General features: G+C 46.1%; 4 protein-coding genes across 4 annotated transcripts; 1 reads left to right on the top strand and 3 right to left on the bottom strand.

Moving 5' to 3' along the window:
- Positions 1-145: 145 nt before the first annotated feature.
- Positions 146-2616, top strand: LOC112889072 (leucine-rich repeat extensin-like protein 7). The gene has a single exon (XM_025955555.1). The coding sequence runs from the start codon at positions 146-148 to the stop codon at positions 2300-2302; it is 2157 nt and encodes a 718-aa protein (XP_025811340.1). The 3' UTR covers positions 2303-2616.
- Positions 2617-3867: 1251 nt separating this feature from the next.
- Positions 3868-7978, bottom strand: LOC112890262 (delta-aminolevulinic acid dehydratase, chloroplastic). Its single transcript, XM_025957168.1, has 13 exons — positions 7828-7978; positions 7267-7564; positions 7054-7165; positions 6898-6971; positions 6704-6772; positions 6547-6630; positions 6393-6462; positions 5709-5764; positions 5506-5627; positions 5348-5419; positions 5176-5257; positions 5009-5086; positions 3868-4420 (listed from the first exon to the last, which is right to left on the bottom strand). The coding sequence occupies exons 2-13, from the start codon at positions 7555-7557 to the stop codon at positions 4250-4252; spliced, it is 1281 nt and encodes a 426-aa protein (XP_025812953.1). The 5' UTR covers positions 7558-7564; positions 7828-7978; the 3' UTR covers positions 3868-4249.
- A 1024-nt stretch (positions 7979-9002) lies between these two features.
- LOC112890735 lies at positions 9003-13418 on the bottom strand. The gene is made up of 13 exons (XM_025957585.1): positions 12552-13418; positions 11609-11821; positions 11295-11499; positions 11094-11169; positions 10840-10975; positions 10633-10737; positions 10442-10519; positions 10156-10245; positions 10013-10078; positions 9736-9792; positions 9563-9640; positions 9411-9458; positions 9003-9296 (listed from the first exon to the last, which is right to left on the bottom strand). The coding sequence occupies exons 1-13, from the start codon at positions 13275-13277 to the stop codon at positions 9225-9227; spliced, it is 1950 nt and encodes a 649-aa protein (XP_025813370.1). The 5' UTR covers positions 13278-13418; the 3' UTR covers positions 9003-9224.
- Positions 13419-15087: 1669 nt separating this feature from the next.
- On the bottom strand, positions 15088-24075 carry LOC112888551 (probable histone acetyltransferase HAC-like 1). Its single transcript, XM_025954777.1, has 17 exons — positions 23982-24075; positions 23442-23672; positions 23163-23268; positions 22895-23042; positions 22287-22796; positions 20458-21824; positions 19404-19703; positions 19026-19307; positions 18316-18444; positions 17984-18184; positions 17722-17864; positions 17316-17628; positions 17081-17220; positions 16817-16895; positions 16347-16724; positions 15673-15893; positions 15088-15544 (listed from the first exon to the last, which is right to left on the bottom strand). Exons 2-17 carry the CDS (start codon positions 23597-23599, stop codon positions 15403-15405), a joined length of 4617 nt encoding a protein of 1538 aa, XP_025810562.1. The 5' UTR covers positions 23600-23672; positions 23982-24075; the 3' UTR covers positions 15088-15402.
- Positions 24076-24218: the final 143 nt, after the last annotated feature.

The following is a 24218-nucleotide window of genomic DNA, read 5'->3' as shown; positions in this document are numbered from 1 at the left end:
TCCCCCTGACACCGCGAGCTGCCACCCTCCTTCACTTCACTCCCCCGCACCCCACTCCACCCCACCACCCCTCTTCTCCCCCTCCTCTCCCCTCGCCCCCACCTAAAACCTCACGCACCCCGCGCCGCCGCCGCCGGCTGCCGCGATGACCGCTCCTCTCGCCCTCGGGGGCTGGCGGGGCCTCCGGCGGCTGCTCCCGCTCCTCCTGCTCCTCCTCGCCGCGGCGCTCGCGCCCCCCGCGGCGTCGCAGCCGGCCACCCCGCGGCTGCAGGCGGCGTACGCGGCGCTGCAGTCGTGGAAGCGCACGGCCATCTTCTCCGACCCCTTCAACTTCACCGCCAACTGGGTGGGCCCCAACGTCTGCGCCTACAACGGCGTCTTCTGCGCGCCGCACCCGGCCGGCGGCGGGCTCGCCGTCGCCGGCATCGACCTTAACCACGCCGACATCGCGGGCTACCTCCCCGACGACCTCCCCCGGGGCCTCCCCGACCTCGCGCTGCTCCACCTCAACTCCAACCGCTTCTGCGGCGTCCTCCCGGACACCTTCCTCCACCTTCGCCTCCTCCACGAGCTCGACCTCAGCAACAACCGCTTCGTCGGGCCCTTCCCGGAGGTGCTCCTCACGCTGCCGGCGCTCAGGTACCTCGACCTCAGGTTCAACGACATCGAGGGGCCCATCCCGCCGGCGCTCTTCGACCGACCGCTCGACGCCATCATCCTCAACAACAACCGCCTCACGCGACCCATCCCGGCCAACCTCGGCAACTCGCCCGCCTCCGTCGTCGTGCTCGCGCACAACAGGCTAGGCGGATGCATCCCGCCCTCGATCGGGCGGATGGCCGCCACGCTCAACGAGATCGTGCTCATCGACGACGAGCTCAGCGGCTGCATCCCGCCGCAGGTGGGCCTGCTCAGCCAGGTCACCGTCTTCGACGTCAGCGGCAACCACCTCCAGGGCCCGCTCCCGGGGAGCGTCGCCGGGATGTCGGCCGTCCAGCAGCTCAACGTGGCGGGCAACCTCCTCAGGGGGCCCGTGCCGCCGGCCGTGTGCGGGCTGCAGAGGACCCTCAGGAACTTCACCTACGAGGACAACTTCTTCAACTCGCGCCCCGGGTGCGCCGCCGCCACGGCGGACGGGAGGTGGAACTGCATCCCCGGCGCCCCCGCGCAGCGCCCGCCGGCGCAGTGCGCCGCCGCGGGCGTCCCGTTCGACTGCAGCACGGCGCAATGCCAGGCACCACCGCCGGCGTCCGGCCCTCCTGGTGGCGGCGCGCAACATGGAGGTAGCAGCGCGCCGCCGTCTCCGCCTGGGTCGGGCTCCGGCAGTCCTTCGCAGCCAGTGCCGCCGCCGGGCTCCAACACGCCGTCATATCCGTCGCCGCCAGGGAGCTCCACGACCCCGCCAGGGGGCTCCACCACCCCGTCATACCCGACGCCGCCAGGTAGCTCCACGTCCCCGCCAGGGGGCTCCACCACGCCGTCCAACCCGCCCCCGCCAGGGAGCTCCACGACGCCGCCAGGTAGCTCCACGTCCCCGCCAGGGAGCTCCACGACGCCATCGTACCCGTCTCCACCAGGGGGCTCTTCGACGACACCGCCCAGCGGCGGCGGCAGCCCCAACCCGTCAATGCCGCCTTCATCCGGGCCATCCCATGGTGGCTCGCCTCCGTCCTCCAGCTACCAGCCGCCGTCGTCCGGGTGGTCGCCGTCCGGTCAACCCGTGGGAGCACCACCCACTGAGCACCCCGGTGGCGTCTGGCCGCCGCACTCCCCGTCGGTTCCAGGCGCACCAGGATCGCCGTCCACGCCGACAACTCCCGGCACACCAGGATCAACATACCCGCCGTCAACTCCAGGCGCACCAGGATCCCCGACGACTCCGGGCACGCCAGGATCGACATTCCCGCCTACGACTCCCGGCGCACCAGGATCGCCGTCCACCCCGACGACGCCCGGCACGCCAGGCTCAACGTTCCCGCCGACGACTCCCGGCGCACCGGGTTCGCCATCGACACCAGGCTACCACCCTCCGTCCCCAGGAACACCTTCTTCTCCAGGGAACCAGCACTGTCCACCATCCGCGCCCGGCGGCGGCGGCGGAGGCCTCCCATTCCCGCCCGTCCACGGCGTAGCATACTCCTCGCCGCCGCCGCCACCCTCCGACCCCGGGAAGATGCCGTTCCCGCCGGTCCACGGCGTGGCCTACTCCTCGCCGCCGCCGCCTCTCCCGCCGCTCAACGTCCACGGCGTGTCCTACGCGTCCCCGCCGCCGCCAACGACGCCGTACAAGAACAACAACTAGCCGTAGCAGCCGAGCCGACCGGCCGGTCGCCTCCTCCGCGCCCGGGCGTTCGGCGCACCCCGCCAGAGACAGAGTCGTCGTCATCAGTACATCTTGCACTGTAGCTGTTCCTCTCTTTCCCCATTTCTTCTCCCCTCCTGCTCTTCTTTTTACTGTAGCTTTAAGGTTCTTTCTTTTGAGGTTTGTTCGATCAGATTGGATTCAGAGGCTCTGCGGATTCTTTGTTCTTTCTCTACTTAGTTCTTTACTACTACAGTAGCTTCCTCACTCCATGATCATCATGCTCCCTTGTGTACTTATGCTGTGTCTGTCCACTGCAAGCGTCGTTAAAATTGCTCTTCGATTTGTGAGAAAAGCGAGGCATCAGAGATGAGCAGATTTGGTGCTGGCCATTCCAGGCGCGGCAAACCGCGTGCTCCGATTAATTGGAAGCATGAAAAGCGAAGCGAAAAGCTCCGAGCGTCGTCCATGGGCCACGCGTGGTGCCGGGACGACGAAGAGGAGGAAGTACGGTGGAGTCCACACCAGTGGCAAACTGGCGGCAGCACTCCAGGCTCGAAAGGGCGCGCCGGCCACCGCCCCCGACAAGGTCACATGCGAGGCCGGCCGGCGAGCTCCAGGCGTGGCGTGCTACGGGGAGGCCAGACGCAGGCCGTCACACCTCGGCCCTCGCCATGGACGGTTCAGGAGGCTTCTTCCTTCCCCGTTCTCGACCATTTACTGCAGCGATACCGATGGGAGGACGATGGCGCCATGGGAGGCCGTAAACTACTCGGTACTCCACCACCAGCAGTTGTAGCTGCTGGAACAGGAACAGTTGGGCAAGTACAGCGCATCGTATTGACTAGCAGCGCTGGTGGCATTGTCTTGGACCGTGCGCGTTTCACGTGACACTGTTCCTCGCCTCGCCTTGCCTGAATGAGATCAGAGGAGCCCAGCTGCCAGCTGGGGCTGCCCTTCCGTTTGGGTTTCGCCGCGGCAAGCCGGCAACGGCGAGCAAGCCAGGAGGCAGCTGGCGGGCGTATGGGTTGGTCTGCTTGGTTGCCGGTGCAGGCGACTCGAGATCCGATCAGTATCAGCCTGCCTGCTATTACTGTGCTGCTGCGGCTGACACATCCATATGCATATGCGATCGATCTGCCGTCGGGGCATGCGCCCGCGCTGGATCGATCGATCGGCCACCGTTTCTTCTTGCGGCAACCCAGGGCGATGAGCACCTTCCCCGGAGCTGATGATGGGGTCAAGTGAGACGCCATGAATGTGCGCTCGTTCTTGTTCAGGTAGTGTAATCAACCAGATGGGAAACAGTGCTCATCTGCCTACCTGGTTGCCTGATCCACAAGCACCATTTCTCAAAAAAAAAAAAAAACAAGCACCATTTATTTTAGCCCATTGGAGTATTGCGTAATCCTCACTTCTGTTACCCTGTATTACCAAAATGCTAACAAGAACTTGGTGTTTGCACGACTATTTCCTGACGCAAATCATCCACGTGTGTACACTGCTTGTTCGAGGACTCGGGTAATCCGAGTTCAAAACATCCTCAACACGATGAGATGGGAGAGTTTGGTTCGCTGCCTCAATTGCTACAGTTTGCCACGCCTAAGGTTAGACAGGTTTGACCGAATTAGACGTACATTTAGTTTGTATCTACATTTGTGGCAAGATTTTTCTATGTCTCACTCGTCAATGACCTGTAAAAACGTGGCAAGATTCTCTTAAGCGTGCTAAGGTGTGGCGCAGAATTTCAGGGTCTAACCTTAGCCAGGTGTGGCGGACAGGTGTGGCAGAAAATGTATGGCAATTTTTAACGCTTGAGATATACAACCAAACATGCCCGATATTTGCAAGCTGCTACTGGCAACCAACTGGCGCGGCTGCAGGACAAGCCTGAACTCAAAACTCATCACGTCGCGTGACCTACTTCAGGGTTTCTTCAGGGTTGACCTACTTGGATCCCATGCCGCACAGGACGCCCGCGGCCTGACGGGCGAAGTAGGTCAGGATGATGTCAGCGCCGGCACGCCGCAGGCACATGAGCGACTCCATCATCACCTTCTGCTCGTCGATCATGCCCAGCGCCCCGCCGGCTTTGATCATCGAGTACTCGCCCGAAACCTGAACAAGGGCCGGGGGATTAGTAGGCTCAGACACACGTCGGTGCCAGCAAAACATTTCAGATGAGTTAAATATATGTTCTATTGATGCCAACAAATGTATTTTTCATGCAGGATATAGATATGCAACAGCAAGCACAGAACTGAACAAAATTCTTGGGAAGTAAAACAAAATAAGGATCAGGCATAGGCAGGGGTGCAACATTGCATGCCGCAATGATCAATAAGTGACCATGCTCAAAATAAAACTGATTGTGCTTAAAGTATTTTTTTTTAAGATACTGATGGTGCTAAATGTAAGCATAGAATAATTTATGAGTAATGTGATCTGGACAAAAAAGAAAGCTTCTTCGGCAATGAAGATAGGATTAACCAGTAAGAGTTTTTCAAAAAAAAAAAAGGTTAACCACTGAGGTGTCCAGCAAATGGAAAGACTGCATTCTTATATGTAGTAGAGTGCCGATGCAACAGGCAATTGAATAGACAAATGGCATTGGCACCGCACGTTGACACCAAACAAGGAACCTGAACTTTTTGTTGAAATAAAAGGGACAATTGCACAATAGACTTGGTTACATAATGAACTAACCTGGTAAGCAGCAATCGGCAGCGCTGAATTATCCCGAAGAAGTCGGATGACATCCAAGTATGGTAATCCTGGTTTGACCTGTCAAATGAGGACCATGGTTTTAGACCAACACATAAACATTCCATCTTCATAGCAAGCCACTGTAATATACAGAGCAGGATCATTACTAGAAGAATGTCAGCTCCTTCTGCCTCATCTGCTGCAGTTTCTATGAGGGCTTCTCTGTAGTTGGCTGGGTTCATCTGATAACTTCAGAATGAAGAGAAAGCAAACATGTAGATGTCAAGAAAATAGATTGTTAATTAGATGGAAATAGTATCTTTGGTGTCAGTTTCATACGTCTTCTTGTCTCCAAATCTTGGATTTGAATCTAAAGCTTCTCTGAATGGGCCATAAAATGAACTGGCATACCTGTAAAAACAGACATTGCAGATGTAGCAGGATGGCAATATGGGGCATGGAAATGATATGGCGATATGAACAGCATAGATACATACTTCGCCGTGTAGGACATAATGGAAACATCATGGAAACCCTCAGCATCAAGAGCAGCACGAAGTGCTCCAACACGGCCATCCATCATGTCACTAGGGCTGACAACATCAGCACCAGCACGGGCCTATTTATTTAGGGAAGCAATTTTTGAGAAAAAAACTAATGCAGTCATGCCATTATCAGAATATCAAGAGACAAGATTGACCTGTGAAACAGCTTGCTTGCACAACTGATAAACTGTTTCATCATTCATAATTACTCCTGATGCAAGAAAGAAACAAGCCAATGATTAGCTGGAGCAAAACAGTTTATTTTTGGAGATCCTTATGACTGTTATCTGGTCCAGATTCAAAAAAATCAGATTACTTATTTAAAGTGCTTAATTAAAAATAAAAACTCAAGTATCATTGTGCAACATAACGTAAAAGCCAAATCGACGTCTTGACTAATGTGCTTCTTAGCAGTTACTTCATGAAAGGGAATCATTGAAGTCACTGATTGAACAATAAGAGCAGTTATGAGAAGTTTAGCTAGGCAAACAAGAAACACAAAACATGGTTCAAACTAACTTCTAGTCAACCAACATTTTGAAAACTTTATTGTTTAGGCCTCCCGGAAAGAAAGTAACTCTGACATGATGCTTACTGTGGACAATTTATGAAGACATGGAAATTAATTGTTTACGTCCTTAGGAAAAAAGGTGAACAGTTGTAATCATCTGAGTTTTCAGTCCAAATCTGTAAAACTACTTTGGCCTTACAGTTTTTTTTTTCTTTTGGGGAATAGCAAGATCAATATGCTGCGAATGGATGAAAATGGTCACAATCATATATCGCTCTCATTCTCTGATGTGTGCAAGATAGAAGAAAAAGATGACCATCTTTCTTACCATCTTCTCTCACAATACCATCATGGCCATCAGACGAATAAGGATCTAATGCAACATCCGTGTAGATAACCTAAATCAGTCAAATGATTTAGAGGAAAGATAATAATAACAATGATGCAAGCTTTGGACATTAAATTAGGGGCACAAAACTTACAATATCAGGGAATTTGTCTTTAAGCAAGCGGATTGTACGTGGAACCAGACCATTATCATTATATGCTTCATCTCCTGTTGGAGTCTGGAGGAAAAGAAGAGTATGAGCCACACCAAGACAAAAGCAAAAAAGAAATTTGTTATATTCATTAACAGACCTTCAATGCATCGGGAACTTTTGGAAATAGAACGAAACTGTTAACACCAACATCGCGTGCCTTGTAAACCTGCATATAGTATCAGTTTGAACAGTTAATACTAATGACCAAAAAATATATTTCTATGTCTCCAAACAAAAATAACACTACAATATACATTCATGATCTGAAATAATTACTAACACTCCCAATACCTCATCAAGAAGTCCATGTCTCCACCCAAGCCTATAGCACCCTGGCATAGCTCCAATAGGAGCATCATCTTCTCCTGCAGATCATCACCAAGCAAACTACATATATCAAAATATCTCTTGTGTCCAACACTCAAGTCAGTGCATTCCACTACCAACCTTCATGGATAAACAATGGGAGCACAAAATTGGCAGGTGAGATGCTCGTCTCCTGGAATGCAGCCCTAAGAGCAGGCGACTTCCTGTTGCGACGAGGACGCTTTGTCATGTCCTGAGAAATTCGTGGGAAAGGAATTCTACAATTCAGAATTTTGCAATTACACTAGAGAGCATAAATGCATAATTGACATTGGATATCCAGTGAATGCATACAAGGGGCCTGATCTCCGGTGTTCCTTCAGGAGCCTTTGGTCTAACCAAGGGCGGGGGAGCAGGGAATTTCCCAGCGACGGCGTCGGCCTCGCACTCCTCGATGGACCTCCCTGACGGTGCCCTGACGGCCGCCGCCGCCTCCTGCTCGCTGCTGACCCTGACAGCCGTGGAACGCAACCTTGGCCCGGCTCTTGGAACAGCGAAGCAGCTCCCGAAGGCTGAGTGACCGTGGCCGCTCCTACCCTGGAGCATCTGCACGTTGGTAGGGGAGAAGGAGACGGTGGACGCCATGGCCTAACTGCAACGTCAACGCCAATAAGATGGATTCCGCAGACATGGTCAGCAATTGGGAACTATCTTATCTTCTAATGCTGCATAATTCGACTAAAATTTGGGATCTTGATGAGAACAGTAGGTGGAGCGGTTGGATTGAACTGAGGTTGGGATTGGAAGTGGTAATTCTCAGAGGAAATCGAATCAGGGGATTGATGTTGTGCAGTCAAGGGCTTCCAAATCTTGGAGAAGAAGAAGATGCGGAGGAAGAGATGGCGGCAGGCTTACCTGGACGCTGGAGAAGAAGAAGATGAGGGGGAGGAGATGCAGCAGCACGAGAGGGATTTCGGAGAGGGCTGCTAATCCTGTGGCCTCGGTTTGCCGATGGCGACGCCCGCCTTAGACTGCTAGAGGCTTGCGTTTCTTTGTCGCCATCCTCTCCCTGTTTGTCTGTCACCTACTCCCCGTTCAGGTCTGAGTTCAGACTTCAGACCATCACATATCCCAATTCACAAGGTACAATATGTTCAGCTTTGCATACACGCTCTCAATTTTAGACCTCTGTCAGCAAACTCGCCAAAAATAAAAACCCTTTTCTTCAAAAAAAATCCTACTTTGCAAAATTGCTCCAATTATGTTGTCTCAAAATTTAAATATAGTCATTTCAAATCAAAGTAACGTTTAGGCTAGGCTCCCTTTGTTTGTAAACTATATTTACTAGCATAATGCTCGTGCATTGCTACGGGTAATATAAATTTTATCCGGATCTACGTGAGGCGACCAACTTTATACTCTTTCATTCTATTTTCATTCCATGTATAGAGTTGTGACCGCATGAGGCATTGAAAGTCCGGGTTCCGATTGATTTGTTAGGGTTTCAATTGGAATTCTGACTGCATGAGGCATTGAAGGTCCGAGTTCCGATTGATTTGTTAGGGTTTCAATTGGAATTCCGATTGATTTGTCTTGATTCCAATTAGGATTCCGATTCACAGACCAAAGAATTATTGCTTGCTTTACAAATAGTAGAGATAGGAAATGATACGAAAGAAAGTAAGCACAGCTTAACTTGATAGCCAGTCCTATCTACCGTGACAGAACCAACAAATGCACCTACTCATGACAAATTTGCTGGAAGAGACAAACCAAGTAAACCTTTTTTTTTGGGGGGGGGGGTGTTGGGGGGGCGCGGGCGGGTTGAGGTCGTGAGGACACCAGTCGCAGAGCTACGACACGGTGAACGTAGCAAGACATTGCAATTTACACTTAGAAGTAGGCCAGGTTTGCATTCTGAACTTGTGGCCACAAGTTTATGACTTTCAGGATAAGTATATACATATAAATAAGTTTGTAAACAAATCATATCATCATTTTATAAGGGGCATTGCTTCCTGCGTTTCAAAAGTAGGTCTCTTCTATTTTCTTTTCTGCTGTCAAAATGCGAATGGTTACGTTTTCAAATGAAGAGGAGGAAATGAGAACTTATATAATTACAACAAGTCATCATATTGGTTTCCTGAAGTCGATCTGCGCGACGATCTTTACAAAAAGTGCCGAAACGGCCTACCATGTGAATTCCACAAGGCTTGTATACAAAAGAAAAACGTATGGCTTTACAAGAGGAGAAAATATACTCATTACATGACCCATATAATCACACATATCTGAGTCTCGGAGAACATCAATCAGGTGTTCTTCTCTAGAACAGATAATGCAGGTGTAAGATAGTTGTTAGCCTTGTCTGGCAGATGAGCCACCTGAAAAACATTCACAGCGCATTACAAAACATGAAAACGAACAAGAAACACCAATTTATGGCCTTCATTGGAATAAGAAGATCCATCAATTTTGGATTTCAGTTATAAGCTTACAAGTTCATATAGCTCGTTCCCTTGGTCAGCAACGTACTCATAACATACCTAATTGAGTGCATAGCAATAAGTTAGTCATTGCACAACTACTTATTATTGTCAGTATGGAAATCATCGCCATACATGAAAGAGAGAAGAAGATGGAATCTTACATCAAAACTTTTGTTTCTTGCAGTGGAATCATGCAATGCTTTGACACAAATATCTGCTACATCAGCACAGCTAATACCCTACGTATGGAAGTTAAAAGATATACTGTTCAATGTAGCATATGCTCCGTATAACATGGCATCCTGCAAGCAACTAATGGTTCATGGTATATCACCTGAGAGATTCTATTCCCTTGATCAAAGATCAATGCACGCTGACCACCAGGTTCTTCCTGAAACAATATAAAAAGGATCGTCATGGTATCATGCAACCAGGTCAAATGAAACACAGGTAACAAAATGAAAGTAACTGCCATGTTTGGCTCATAAGAAGAAATAGATTGCTTCTGGGTTAACCATATGTCTATATCTGCACACTGCTAATATCAAGAGCCCAAAGTGAATTGCTAGAAACTTCACTTCACAAATATCAGTAAGTTTTTTAGTAGATACCTGCAGCGGGCCCGGGCGCACAATTGTATATCCAAGGCCTGACCTCCTCAGTGCATCTTCTCCAGCCTATAAGAGTATCAAGATCCTTAAATATTTGAATTAGATAGACATACAGGTGTCTAAGTGGTTATGCAAAGTAGAACCTTCTTGGCTTTCAGAACTTGTTCTCTTCTGTTAGGTTCAATTCCTGAACCTGCACATGACACCAATATGAAGTCTGTTTCTTGTCCGGTCTGCACAAAAACAAGGAGACTATCCTTATAAGTTCATGAGACAGAGAGGTAATATTTCCTGGTAAATGATTAGATGGAAATGTTGAAGAAATTTCAACAGAAGAATACTTGTGTTTCAAGTTTTCAATGTAACTAGGGGAGGGAAAAGGAAACAAGTAGCCTAGGTCATGTGAAAGTAAATCAATGGACAACTTACAGGTAAGGCTTTGATGTATTCCAATATTAGCTCAAAGTTTCGGGGGTCACTTGCATTTTGAGATCCATCACCAGGTCTCTGCAGAAAGCATTAGTTGCTAAGCCACCCTTTTGATGTCATAGCCAAAGCTGCATTTACTGTCTTATGGTGACAATGGAAGTTAATACAATATATGAGCGTATATCACTAACCTGCCTTTTTGGTTCAAACCTAATGGTCAGTGTATGCACAAGAAAAGGGTCCAGGGGAGGATCTTGTGGGTTTACGGGCCGAAAAGATGAAAATGGCACTCTTACCTGCAGCAAACAAACACAAAAAGATCAAATTCTACATGTTTTAATTGCCTAGCATTCATCTCGCTCATATAGATAAGATATCAAGCACTACCTAGTACTTACCCTGCAAAAGCCTATTTTTGTAGTCATCCGAGCAAAATATTTCTTGCTCTGGGACGTGTCTGCCAGTGGACCAGTCTCAAGAATAACAACATATGATCTTCCATTTCCTCCCACAGAAAAAAGTAAACCATCGTACCTATGCATAGAGCAACAGAAGTGAAATGTCGCACTCACAAAATACATTCTGATGCATATTTTCACGCATAAAGATTTGCAACATCAGAGAATAAGCAAAACATAAGAGCTCCAAATACCTGTCTAGGGTGGAACCTAGAGGAAGAGAGAGCCTTTTTGATATCTCAACGTATCCACCTCTCATGAAAACAAATCCTGAAAATAAGGAAGTTCCATAAGAAACCTAGGACATGCATAATAAACCAGAACAACCAGGTAAATCAGAGTAATTCTTTTTACTGAAAATCATGTCCTGAAACTTACAGAACAGAATATGCTACCTGAGAAAATGGCCTTCCGGTCTTCTGAAAATTCAAATGCTGCATCGATACCTTCATCAAAACTAGAAGCGAAGGTATTAGGGAAGTAAGATCCCTGGCGCACCTCCCAACCATTCAAGGACTTTCCTGACTTGAATTTTGCTATACGTAGTTTGCTCTTGCTGCTTTTACCAGCCCTGAGCTGGGCCAATTCGTTGTAGTAGTCCTGCAGTACAAAGCTGAGCTCCGTGACATGCTTCATTTAGGAGTGATGGTTCACAGTAACATTAATACAAATAGATGTTGTCATGAGAAAATTAAGTTAGAAGGAATACCTGGAAAGCCTTGCTAGCATTCCTTACTCCTTGGTTATCAACCCTATTTAGGTCTCCTGTAATAGTTGAGCGTGCAGTTGCACAATAGATTATCTTGCTGCAGCCTGATACAGCTGCTTTGACAGTTGCAGGATCACCAACATCACCAACAACAATGTTCACGGACCTTGGGAGCATATCTATCACTTCGGGATCATTTCTTCTTACTAAAGCCTGTGATGATAGGAGAAAGTTAGGTTCAACTTGTCCTAATTTATCGAAGACAACACCGATAAGAAGTCTTTAAATAAAGTAAAACACTATAACAGCACCAATTGCACGAGAAAACAGCTCAGACGTTGAGGAGAGAAAATCCATCAGTTTTCAAATTTTCAGATTCTTTTCAAACAGAAATTAAGGGAGGTGGTTTCTGTAATATTTGGCTGTTTCCCAGGAGCCAACTAGCAATATAAATCATCTTGGCATTTCATAAAAAAAATGTGCATCGTTAATTTTGTACTGTAGATTGTTTCAAGGGTGTTCATATTACACAGTGGAACACTCAAACTCTAGAATTCCAGCATGTAATGATGGAAGGGACAACTTAATGAGCCATGATCTAAGCTCAGCTAAATTAGGCTGGCAATGACGATCACACTGGCAGTTGGAGCACGTCAGCAGTTTCAGAAGCTGCAGGCGAGGAGGAAAATCTAGACAGACATTAGTAGCATGAAGCATAAAAAATCTTACAATGACAAGCTGCGAAAATTGAAATGCTAAATTAGAATCATTTATCCTTAATTTTTCACAGCCTATGCAATAATTAAGGTTGCATGTTGATCTATACTACTCCAATGTTGTGAGTTTTAACAGAAGAATAGAAAGCCGTTGCCATTTCAGCCAAATCACCGAACACCATTTCAGGAGAAGCTATCAAGAAGCACAGTGCCGCGCGTATGCTGACCTTGACATTGTATCCTCGGAGCATGAGCTTGCGCACGACGATGCGCCCGATGCGGCTGGTGGCGCCGACGACGAGGACGGTGGTATCCTGCGCCCCCGGCACGGTGAACTCGCACATGGGCCCGCCGCGGATGAGCACGGCCTGCTCCTCCTCCGCCAGCGCCGTGGACGAGGCGCTGGAAATCTGCCCGAGCCGCGAGAATTTGCGCCACACCTCGTCGAACACCTGCCGCGACCGCCGCCCCAGCCCCACCGGGTTGACGATCACGTCGTCGAGGCCAGCCACCAACGCCCGGGCATTCTCCTCGGCGCCGGCCTCCTTCTTCCTCTTCTTAGCCTCGCCTTCTGCCGGCGCTGCCGGCGCCGCAGGCTTGTCCGTCCCCTCGTCCTTCTCTTCGAGCTCGGCGGTGGCGGACTTCTTAGCCTTCCGGGACCGGCGTTTCTTGCGCGGCTTCGCGGCCTCCTGCGTGGAGGCGGCGCTGGCCGTCGCCGGCTCGGATCCATCCTCGTCCACGAGCTCGGCCGCCACGGGCGTGGTGGGCTTGGCGGCGAAGCAGCACGCAGGGCCGTGGTGGAACCGCCTGGTGGCGCCGATGGAGGAGGAGGAGGCGGCGGCCACGGCGCGCGGGAGCGCGCGGGACGGGGACGCGTGGCTGTGGAACGCCGCGATGGTGCTCACGGCCGCCCCGCCGGGCGCGGACGCCCGCGCCGCCACGATGGCCGCCATGCCCTTGCCGCTGCTGCTGACGGACGGACGGCTAATCCTCTGGCGGAATCCCGGCGTGGTCGCCGCAAATATTCTGGGTGAATCTCGCTGCCGCCGCTGATAAAGCCGGGGGCCGGGGGCCGCGGCCTGAGTGGCTGCCGTGCCGGGCTCCAGTTGTGGCTGCGGTTGCTGCGTGGGCTGAGGCACACTTGGCGCACAGACCAGCTCGCCGGCGGGGCCCCCGGCGCAGGGAGACGAAGCGGGCGGGCACGACGCAGGGTGGGGGTGCCGGGTGTCGCCGTCAGGAACTCGCTGCTTTTTCCGAAACGGATAAAGGGCGGGCGTGGGGGCAGGGGAAGAGGGGAGGAGGAGAGGCCGGAGGCGTGGCCGCGCGGTGGCGGGCGGCGCGGCGCGGCGCGGCGACGTGGTCGTGCCGGGTTCACGTGTCCACCAGCCTGCCAGTTGGGTGATCATTCGACGTGGTTGCTTGCTTTGCTTGGACCCATATCAGCAGGCAGGCAGTAAGCAAGGCGAGACTGCCACACGTATGGGACACACAGGGCCTGATTAGTTAGTTGAGGGTATTATACATAGAGAGGCTTATAATAAACTTAAATAGGTATTTGATTGTATGGGTTTATAATAAATCTTTATAGTAGCAAAAGATCTTTGCGCCTCTCGTCAATATCTTCATTAATGTCTTTAAAGGGGGCTGAATTGATAGAGTTAGAGAGGGGCAGGGGTTGAAAAATGCTATTTTTCTGGTGGAGCCCACAGGAAATAAGCCTCGTAAGCACTTCTTAATGGGCTTATGAAGAGGCTTATAATAAACCTCATTTAAGCCTAGGTGTTTGGATGGAACGCGACTTATTTGGAGCTTATTGGTGGGACTTATTATAAGTTTCAAGTAACCAAACACCCATAGTCTTAGGCCTTATGTGAAATGTGCCAAAATTTCCAACTCAACCGAGCTCGTTCTACTCTCTCCATCCTAAATTACAATTCATTTTAAATTTTGCAGATACATAATTTTTACTTTGCATAGCAAAATATACGTATCTAGAAAAGCTAAAATAAATTGTAATTTGGGACGGAGTTAGTATATTGGAAACGCTCCATCCTCAACCTATTTTTTCTTTAAAAAAATTAACACGGCACAAACATAATCTATATCCATAGATACTCAACATTATGAATATATGTACACACCAATGAAACTGGACCAATAGATATTGAGACTGACAAAGTCATCAATAAAAGAATTTCCGAACTAAATTTAATTAGGAAAATAGGAGTACTTTGTGCTGAGTAGACTCAAATCCGAGTGAGCAGATTCCATCATGAAAAACCTAACCTGCTTCACATGTGACTTTTATTGGAATCAAGTGGTATGAGCTTCATTATTACTATTATGTTAAGCATAATCCTTTTGATTGTGACGGTGTTGTACATACGGATTGTAGCTTGTTTTTAAGGGAAGGAAAACCACGAGGAAGAACATTAAAATGCGATTTTCATTTCTTTCTGTGAGATAAAAATTCTGCACTGAAAAGAATGAAACAACCACATCATTTCTGCACTGAAAAGAATGAAACAACCACATCATCATCATCATCATACAATCTACCGATGCCCCCCTCTTGATGCTCGAGTTTCAATTCATGATATATTTGCAGACCCGGCAATCAAAACTACAGAGGACACCTTGCAAATGGGTTGTGTGACGGCAGGTGAATATGCAAAGATGAGGCGATTTGTTTATTTTCTTTATATAAATTCAAATTTGAATGAAGGTCCGTCCTACACAGATCACAAAATGTCAGGACGGAAATAAATGAATAAAAAGAACTGGCCATATCTGTGTCTTTCCAATATATAGCCCCTTTTCTGCATGGAAACCACGAAAAAAAACAACAAAAAAAATTTCTCATCAATCGGCACTTTCCTAGAAACCTATCTATCATACATGAGCGACATAGGATACAAGACCGGCTCTAAACATGATGAACAAAAGCATGTCACGGATGAAGCACCAGCTGCAGTGCAGCTTCCAGGCAGGTGAACTGAGAAAGGAGGCTAAAAATGGAAGACATTTCGTCTCCAGTATGCATTGACGCTGTTACTATGCAGGTCCTCTTAGTCCGCCTTACACATTCACACCATTTCCTGCAGCCTGGCTACTGGACTCCGACTGCCGTTGCATCATCATTTGGTTGACGGCCGCACGCCTCCGGGACTCAGACTGCCATTGCATCAGTTGCAGCTTTCTCCAATGCTCATTCTGATCCCTGTTCCTAATCACAGTTTAGTTTGATCGCGCAAGAACGAACGGCGCATGATGCACACATGTGTGCTAGCTGGTGTCGGTGCGTTGTGATTGTGTTACAGAGAGATGAGAAAAAGGATCGGACCATACCTGCATCTTGGCATATTGCATTGCGATTCTTTGCAAGCTCTGGCATGGAGTTGAATAAAGCTCCACACTTTCTTACACAGATGACAGCCTCCTGATGAACGTGTCTTGCACCGTGCTCCATGATGGAAGAGTGACTTCAGTTTTCGGCAGTTGGGATACTGGCAACCACCACGGCCTGGGCAAGATCCCGCGTGCGCCAAAAGTCGAAGCAATATCTCTGTCTGCAGCATCACAAAAAAAAAATCATAATGTAGTTAAGAAAAATTCGTTCTGGGATTAATCAAGACGTGGATAGCAAAAGTAACATAGTTAACTTAAAGGTTTCTACAAAATAAAAAGGCATAGGCTGGCTACCCGCCAGCCCCAGCTGTGGCAGTTTATCATAACCTGGGAAGATCCAATCGGGACCTAAGTTAGTTCCCATTGGTTAAATTTATTGACAACACAAAGGAACCTCAATGTAAGAAACAAGAAAAGCTCAGTTATGTCATGTACAAATGATGACATATGCTGATGCTTTTCCCATGATGTGTGGCTCAATAGCATGATGAATTGGTGACTATCAAATAGATCTTAGAAATGTGAATGACGGTATGGAAGCGAACAAGTCTATACCGATCACTGATGCGGTCACTAAAAACAGATGAATTATGACAATTTAAGAAATAGAATACCGTTTCAACACTCTTCTTTTGGTGAGCATCCATGTCTGATCCTGCTGGATGCTTAGTTAACTTGTGGACATGATTGGCGCCTTCATTGTGTTTGTAACAAGCAGCACACTCATCATAATCGCATTCTTTGCACCGCCATCCTTGACCAGTTCTGATATCGTTCTTGCAGATATCACATGTGGTAACGAAAGCTGGTTCAGTTGGATTATGAAGATGGTATAGCACCATCATTGAGGAATGCTTTGCACCGCGAAGGGTATCATATTGATAATGGTTTCCTTGACAGAGACTCAGGAATGCCTGTCTGGTGTCGAAAAATTCACTTCCTAAGATGCCATCTCTGTCCTTGGTATCATTAGGCACCCCATCAGTTTCAACCTAAATGATGATATCAAGTAAAATAGTTAATACTGTTAGCATTTTTTTCTTTACGTTTGTCTGATTAGTTAAAAGCTTTCGAGATAACTTACAGGATGTAGTATGTGGAAGTCCATACTATTACTCGGGTGCCTCTCCTTCCCTTCATGCTGTTCTTCTACATTATAACACCTGTAGCAGAAGACTCATGAGTCTCAAAGGTTAACATTAGCTGTAACAAGATCAAAAAAGAATAAAGCTATGCAATAATTTATGTTGACATTTGAACTTATGCCATGTACAGACGACAATCATGCACATCTATCGTATATAAGTAATCAAATAGTCATACCACGTTATGAAACAGATCAACTTACTTATCGCAGATATAAAAGCTTTTGCATTGATTGCAGACCCAACGTCTTCCAGACACCATAGGGATACAGCAGTGACGGCAAGAATATTGCAAATGGACCATGATGAGATCTTCTTTCATTGGGTAAATGGCTTCTCCGAGCTGCACAGTATAAGTTGATGGTTAGGTTATGGGAGGACTGAAATAAAACTTGGTGGAAAGAACATATCTTGCAGAAGTTTAAGAGAAACATATACCTTTTGCATGAGCATAGCATCCTTCGAAGCATTCCCACTTAAATCAGTAAGACCAGCAAGTTTCAAAGATCTTTTTGTGATAGTCTTCTTTAACTTTCCCTTCTTCTGCAGATTTCTGTCATCTTCTGGTAGGAAAATTTGGTTGATTATATCTTCTGCAGCTCCAGGCCAATAATCACCATCAAAATATGGCAAGCGAGCTGCGGTCACTTTAGCCTTGCAGTCTGTCTTAGGGTTAAAAAAGTGCTCGTATAGATTGGTAAGCTCAACGACTATACCCTCATTAGCAGCTTTCCGAAGCATAGATAAGTACCTGCATGCAGAATAATAAATCATACCCCAAGAGGCCAAGACTTCAGAACCTTATTACCAAGCAGAATGGTATAATGGCAACAAATGGTCATACCATTCTCGCAGTTTGTCGGACTTTGGTGTCTTCTGAATCTCTGGATGGCAATACATAATGTAATCTTCACCTTTGAAAGGTGGGCACGCCCATATGTAACAGCTAGTGAACCCCCGCTGCTTACAATACTGGAGATAACCTATCTGTAACATATACACATGGAAAACTACGGTTAGACTGTGAAAAATGGGGTTGTAATCTGAGTACCATCTCCCCTCCCCCTACTCTCTTTGGTTGACCCATACTTGTCATAGTGAATTACCAGAATTTCATGGTAGACAAACGTTCGTAAGGCTTCACCAGAAACAGTTTCAATCTCAGGTCTAAAGTATTTGACAGAATCAAGGTACGACAAATAAACTCGACGTTGGTTTGGGAATGCACATTCTGCTCCGAATTCTTGCACATACATGCCAAATATGCATACTTCCACGCCTTCTATTCTCTGAAATAAAAGAATGGCCTGCACGAAAAATGGCAAAAACCAGATAAGGAGTTTTTGTTAACAAAAGTTTTCTTCACCAAAAATGTGACAAGGAATACACTGTAGTCATATGTGATTTTTCACTTCACATAACCAGAGAACTCTTTTACCTTGGACCTGTAAGGAAACTCTGCTGGGTAATTCTCTTCTCGAAAAATCTCCAGAAAATGTGGTTTAACTTCCAGTTTCTTGTCCACTGATGAAACAACTCTGACGACAAGCCCCTCTGCTCCAGGAACCTAATAAGTAAGGGAAACATAAGTACAACAAACTAATTCTAGAATTTGTAGACCGAGAAACACATGACCGATGCAAAATTTTTGAAGCTTTTTTAGCAGCACACTTAACTGTCTACTCGCATAAAAAAGGAATACACATGATTAGCCAAAACAGGAAATGCTATCGTGCATAGTAGGAGGTTCTGAATGATGTGCAAAAGGAACTCATGAGATACATCTACAGACTTTCATGCCGGCTATGTTACCCCTGTAAGGCTGTAACCAAGGAAACCTACACTCAAAAGTTGCACCTGCAGTAAATAAGAACATAGCAAAACCAGTAATGCCAAAAAAGTTCATATGAAGCAAATAAGAACCTAGCAGAACAAAAAAAAAACTCAGAAAGTATAGGTACAGCTGCACATAGAAAAATGGCCTCACAAATCCTTAGCACTTTAACAGGACGAGGTTTCAAGATGTAACCATATTGTAAAGCTTGAAAAGATAGTTTTGTAGGCATTACGAATTCGTAAAGTACTTTGAAACGGCAAAACAGGAAGGAGTTATGTTAGTGATCTCCTGGATCAGCTTTTATTACCAACCTCATTGAAATTTTTCCCATATTTGTTGGCCCTGTTCTGTCTCTCCTCTTTGAGGCGTTGAGAAAGGCGCGCTTCAATATGATCGCTAAGCACTGTCCTCGGCAGATCTTTTGCCCCAGGAACAGTATTCTGTGGTAAAGGCGTGCGCATGCCATGTTCTATCTCTTGAATATAACAACTATGGCAAATATATTCTGCATCTTTTTCTTCATCGTTCCTTTTGGCATTGAAAAGAGCACAAATCTGGTGCTGCCAGCGTTTACATTTGTCACATGCAACCCACTGTGGAACCAATTGATTAGGTTAAATTACTATGCAAGGAAAGGAATGCATAACTATGAGGATACAGCCAGGAAAGAGGGAAAGTGAAATGCTTACTGCTTCTTCAAGCTCATCATCATTTCTTTTTTTCGCAAGTTTTGACTTGAGCAGTTGAATACTGTTCACTAAAATCGAGTCACTGCGAGACTCACTGTAACATGGTACGCAGAAATAGTAGGAACCACTTTCAGTGATAGAACCACTATAATATGGTGCATTCCGTTTTATCCGAGCACCACAAGAAGAACAATATTTAGGTGGAGGTTCAAAGAAAAGCTTTTCTACTTTGCATAGCTGGCATGAGTTCAAGTTCTCGGAGTGTCCTATCACTTGATTCTTTTCAGCTTTAGCCTTACTCTGTCAAATGAAGAAATTATTGCAAATAGTTCATACTTCATAGTGCCATAAAGATATACTCCTGCATATGCTTAAATTATGTATCCAATGAGAACAGTAAACATGAATTCAACCAGAAGATTTCTTAATAAATCAGTAAATATATAGATTTTACAAATTCCGATGATAACTGGCCATGGATCAGGGTAAAAAACTTTTGGCAGTGACCAGCTGGGTACTGAGGTAATAAAAAATGTTAATTAAAAAAAATACTCAGGGCAAGAACATTAAGACCAACCTAAGCTTTCTAGATTCATATTTAATTTTTCTAGCACATGGCCATTTCTTATCAACATCTAGAGGTTTTCATTTTGAAATTTTGCTAATGCTATTGCATGTTCAGCATCCTTCCCCAAAGACCTGATGCATGGTGCTCAATAGTTAAAATGCTTCAAATTTTGTTTGTCTGCAGAAAATCCCAGTACATCTACTGCAAATTGTTTCCATATTCAAATTGTATTTTGAATTTGACAATTCAACCATCTGATTAAAAAAACTATCTATGGCTCAGGATAGGAAATTTTCTGCAACTATTTTTTTATAATAATAATCTGGTACACATGACATGGTCATGAAAGCAATAGAGAACTCTTGAATATTTATTATTTCCGAATTTGCAAATTTAAAATAAGAATTCAAGGGAGCATGAATCTGAGCATTAACTAAGTAAAAATAATAGAGTATGTGATACGGCTTTTATAGTCAAGAAGCATACCTGACCAACCCACTGTCTTAGACTATGGACATGTTCATATATTTGCTCTGGAGTGAACAACTCCATGAGGGAAATACCTTTTCTCTTTGTTTTCTCTATGTTGGACATCATGGTATCTGTAGAGTCATTTGCACTATTCTTAATATCTAGAACACTTTCATTTGTATCTTTGTTGGGCAGCCAATTTTCTTTCTCGAAATGAGAATATAGCTCATTTGAAACACCAGGAATCACATAACTTTGAATTGCACTTGATTTACCAATAGTACCAGATACAATTATCTCTACCTTTTGCGGTGGTTGTATATCAATCTCAATGTTTTGCTCTTGTTTTGGGAATATCCTTCTATCCTGCCCAAGATGCTTAGGATGAGCTTGCCACGACACAAAACCTGGGCATGCTTGAGGAACATAGGCATCAGCACTATCAAACACATTAGAAGGCACGGGTTGCAACCTTAACCTCTTTGATATAGGTGGTTGATCATCAATGGTTTCATCTGCCACCATATTGATACTCCTTTCAGTTGTATCCTGCTTGCTTGTTTGATCACAATAGCGGCTCAGACTTTCAATTGCTTCCCTACATATAAGACAATGCTTATTGACACAATTATTGTAGTGATAAATAGCCTCCTTTGATTGTTTACATTGACCATACAAGCAATCTCTTACTTGACAGTCATTAGAATGCTTCAATATCTCCTGTGCATGAGCGCAATCTTGTGATTTACAACTACCTTTAAGAGGACCTGGACAAAATTTTGCATGAATGAACATGATCAGCCACCGTGATTGTAGATAGCATTTATTTGTTGCCTGTCCAGATCCTTTCGTTGGATGCTTGGGTAGTTTGTGATCAATTGGAGTCATAGCACAACCAGTATTGAGCCAATCAGGTGAAACATGTTGTTCTGCTGCATCTTGTGACATTGTTCTCTGAAACATACTGTTCATCAGTTCAGTATTTTTCAAATGTGAAGATAATAACTGCTGAGAATCCGTGGTGACCTGAATGTTATTATGAGAAACATATTGCCGATATGCCTGGTTGCTTTTGTCTGAATGCATTAATTCATTATATGGTAAAATTCCTTGTTTAGATAGTTGCTCATCACGACAAGAACCAAACTCTGATTCCTTCACAAACTGGGAACAAGGATGATTAGGCTCAAAATAATTTTGCTGCTGATGTTGGTAAGGGAACTGTGATTTCCTAAAGTTCACCTTTTCTGTTTGATCCAATACCTCAGCTTTTATAACAGGTTTTGGTTGAAGTGGTTGCTTGGTTGTCTGACTTGTAAGCAATGTAGGTGTTGAACTTGAAGAAACGGTGCCATAAAAATTCCCAGAAACACATGCTGATGCTGGGAAGAAAATAGCAAATTTAATTGTTTTGTAATGCTAAATAAATGCCTGCAGTTGGGCACTAGTTTGCCAACTGATCGTAAAATGTAACAAGGTAACCCATGTGGAACTCATATAAATTGTATCAAAACATGTAGCAGTATCTCCAAGACTTCAGATAAAATTTAACAACAAGATGAGTCTAGTACAGATCAAATATAAGCTAAAAGATATATTTGGAAAAGTCAGAAACATTTTTTCATTTTGCTCCGTAAATATGGAAAACACTGCAAAGAATATTCTCCAGCCATGGATATAATATAGATCGAGAATAGAATTTAAAGAATCTGCATTCTGCAGGACTTGCTGCAAACAATTAGTCCTGTAATTACTAACCTATCCATATTATAATGGCCCAAATGATTAAACATTACTATAGCATAAGGGAGATATTGCACATGTAAAAAACATAGCACACATACTTGGTGTTCCCTGTGGAAGATGACAAATGAATTCTTGCTGCAACGGTTTCTCCGGCGAATTGCCATAAGGAGGTAAATCCATAAATTCTTTTGCTGCTACAGTTCTGTATGGTAGCTGCATATTCGGGCCAAGCAAACCCATATCACCATTGATTTGTGGATCTGACAAGCCATATGGGGAGGAATCCTCCAATATTCTTGAATGTACTCCAGAACCGACATGGGTACCTAGATGCCGCATTGGATAGCTACTTTGGTTGATAGAAAATGGCATCGGTTTCTGCTCGTGCACTTGTTGTATGACATTCGACTCTCCATTGAGGTATCCAGCTCCATTTGGGTAAACAGAATTGGGAGGTAAAAGCTGATGACGGCTAAATCGTGGAGCTGGAATCATATGAGCTACCTGTCGTTGCATACCCACTGGACACATCGCTGATGAGTCACTAATAGCCATGGAATTTTGTAGTACATTGATGGATGGATCCTGGAAGCCGTTGGACACTGAACCTACAAGGAGAATATAGTAAGTAGCTGCATATGAAGGAACCAACAAAAGGAGGGAGAACGCATTCATAAACGTTAGCCATTTGTACTTCGAGAGATACCAGGTGTTGGAACCATTGTTCCATTGCAGGAGGAAGTTCGTGTCTGATGCGACATTTGTTGACGCTGTTGACCACGGGTGGAAAAGACCTTAGCAGCAAATTGCAAATGTGGCTCGATTGGTTCTTTCAGCATTGCATGGTAGTCAGCCTGCTCGTAGAATATTTTATTTTAAAAAAAAGAAATAAGCGTACAGCAGCAAAATAAATGGACACAATATACTTAGAGCTGCTAATAATGAAAATGAAATATGGAATATGGACGTTTTACCTTTGTTGGATGCATTTGGTACAATAATTTCTCTAGCCTATCTGCAATTTTCCCAAGGCTCTGCTGGCTCTCAGCAAACTTATTCACCTTTATAAGCCAATCAACTCTGGCAATGATAATTTGGCATTAATTAGCATCGTAGCTTACTCTTCGGTTAAACATAACACCTTCCGGTTAGTAGTAGTCCTTCCATTACCACGATATGCCCTTCGACAACTAATTTAAGCATAAATTACTACACAGAGCCAGTTGGGATTTGACAAGGAGGTAAAGACTTACATATTCCGGTGCATGACGCTGCGCAATTTTAAGAACTGAGGATCCATGTCAAGATGGCGCGAAGCAACTTGAAGAGGCTGGTGCTGCTGCAGCCCCTCGCCGCCGCCGCCTAAGTTCATCTGAACTGGCTGCCCCGACATCTGCCCAGGCACGTTCATCTTGCTGCCACCAGAGTGGAGTCAATAATGTATCGCCATCATCACCAGACAGTCAATTAAGCGCGGCTGAATGCTGAATGCATCAACCAAAATAAGAATAAAGCACGATCAGATTGTAGGGTTTAACAGTAATACAAAGGACCACAACATATAAAATCGATAATTTTGTGATCAGAAGTCCAAAACAAAGCACACCAAACTGATCAACGGCACCCCTAACCACAACCTGGCCGTGGGCTTGCATGTAGTATGACCTAGTACGGGGCATGGGTGTACACATGCACATACACCCAATAATATTCGCAGAAGCTAGAAGTCTATATTAGGGTTTGGGGTGCCCCGGTTTCGCGCGGCAGGAAGGGAAGACAAGGGTCGGGCATACCTGGCGAAGGGCGGCGGCGCTCGCCCAGTCGTCGCCGCAAGGAAAGGAAGGCGAGAGGGAGGGAGGGAGAGGGGCGAGCGGAACGGGATCGGAGGCGGCGCGCGTGAACGCAACGCAGTGGCGGCGGGAGCGCCGTCGCTGGATGCGCGGCGGCGTCGGACGAGGCGGCGCGCGTGCGAGGCGTGATCAGGGCCGCCGCTTTCGTTCACCTGATATGCGATCGGTCTCGAACGGGGC

Source organism: Panicum hallii, chromosome 4 (assembly GCF_002211085.1).
Source record: "Panicum hallii strain FIL2 chromosome 4, PHallii_v3.1, whole genome shotgun sequence".
NCBI lineage: Eukaryota > Viridiplantae > Streptophyta > Magnoliopsida > Poales > Poaceae > Panicum > Panicum hallii.
Note: the sequence above shows the minus strand (reverse complement) of the source record. Positions and strands in the feature narration are given on the sequence as shown.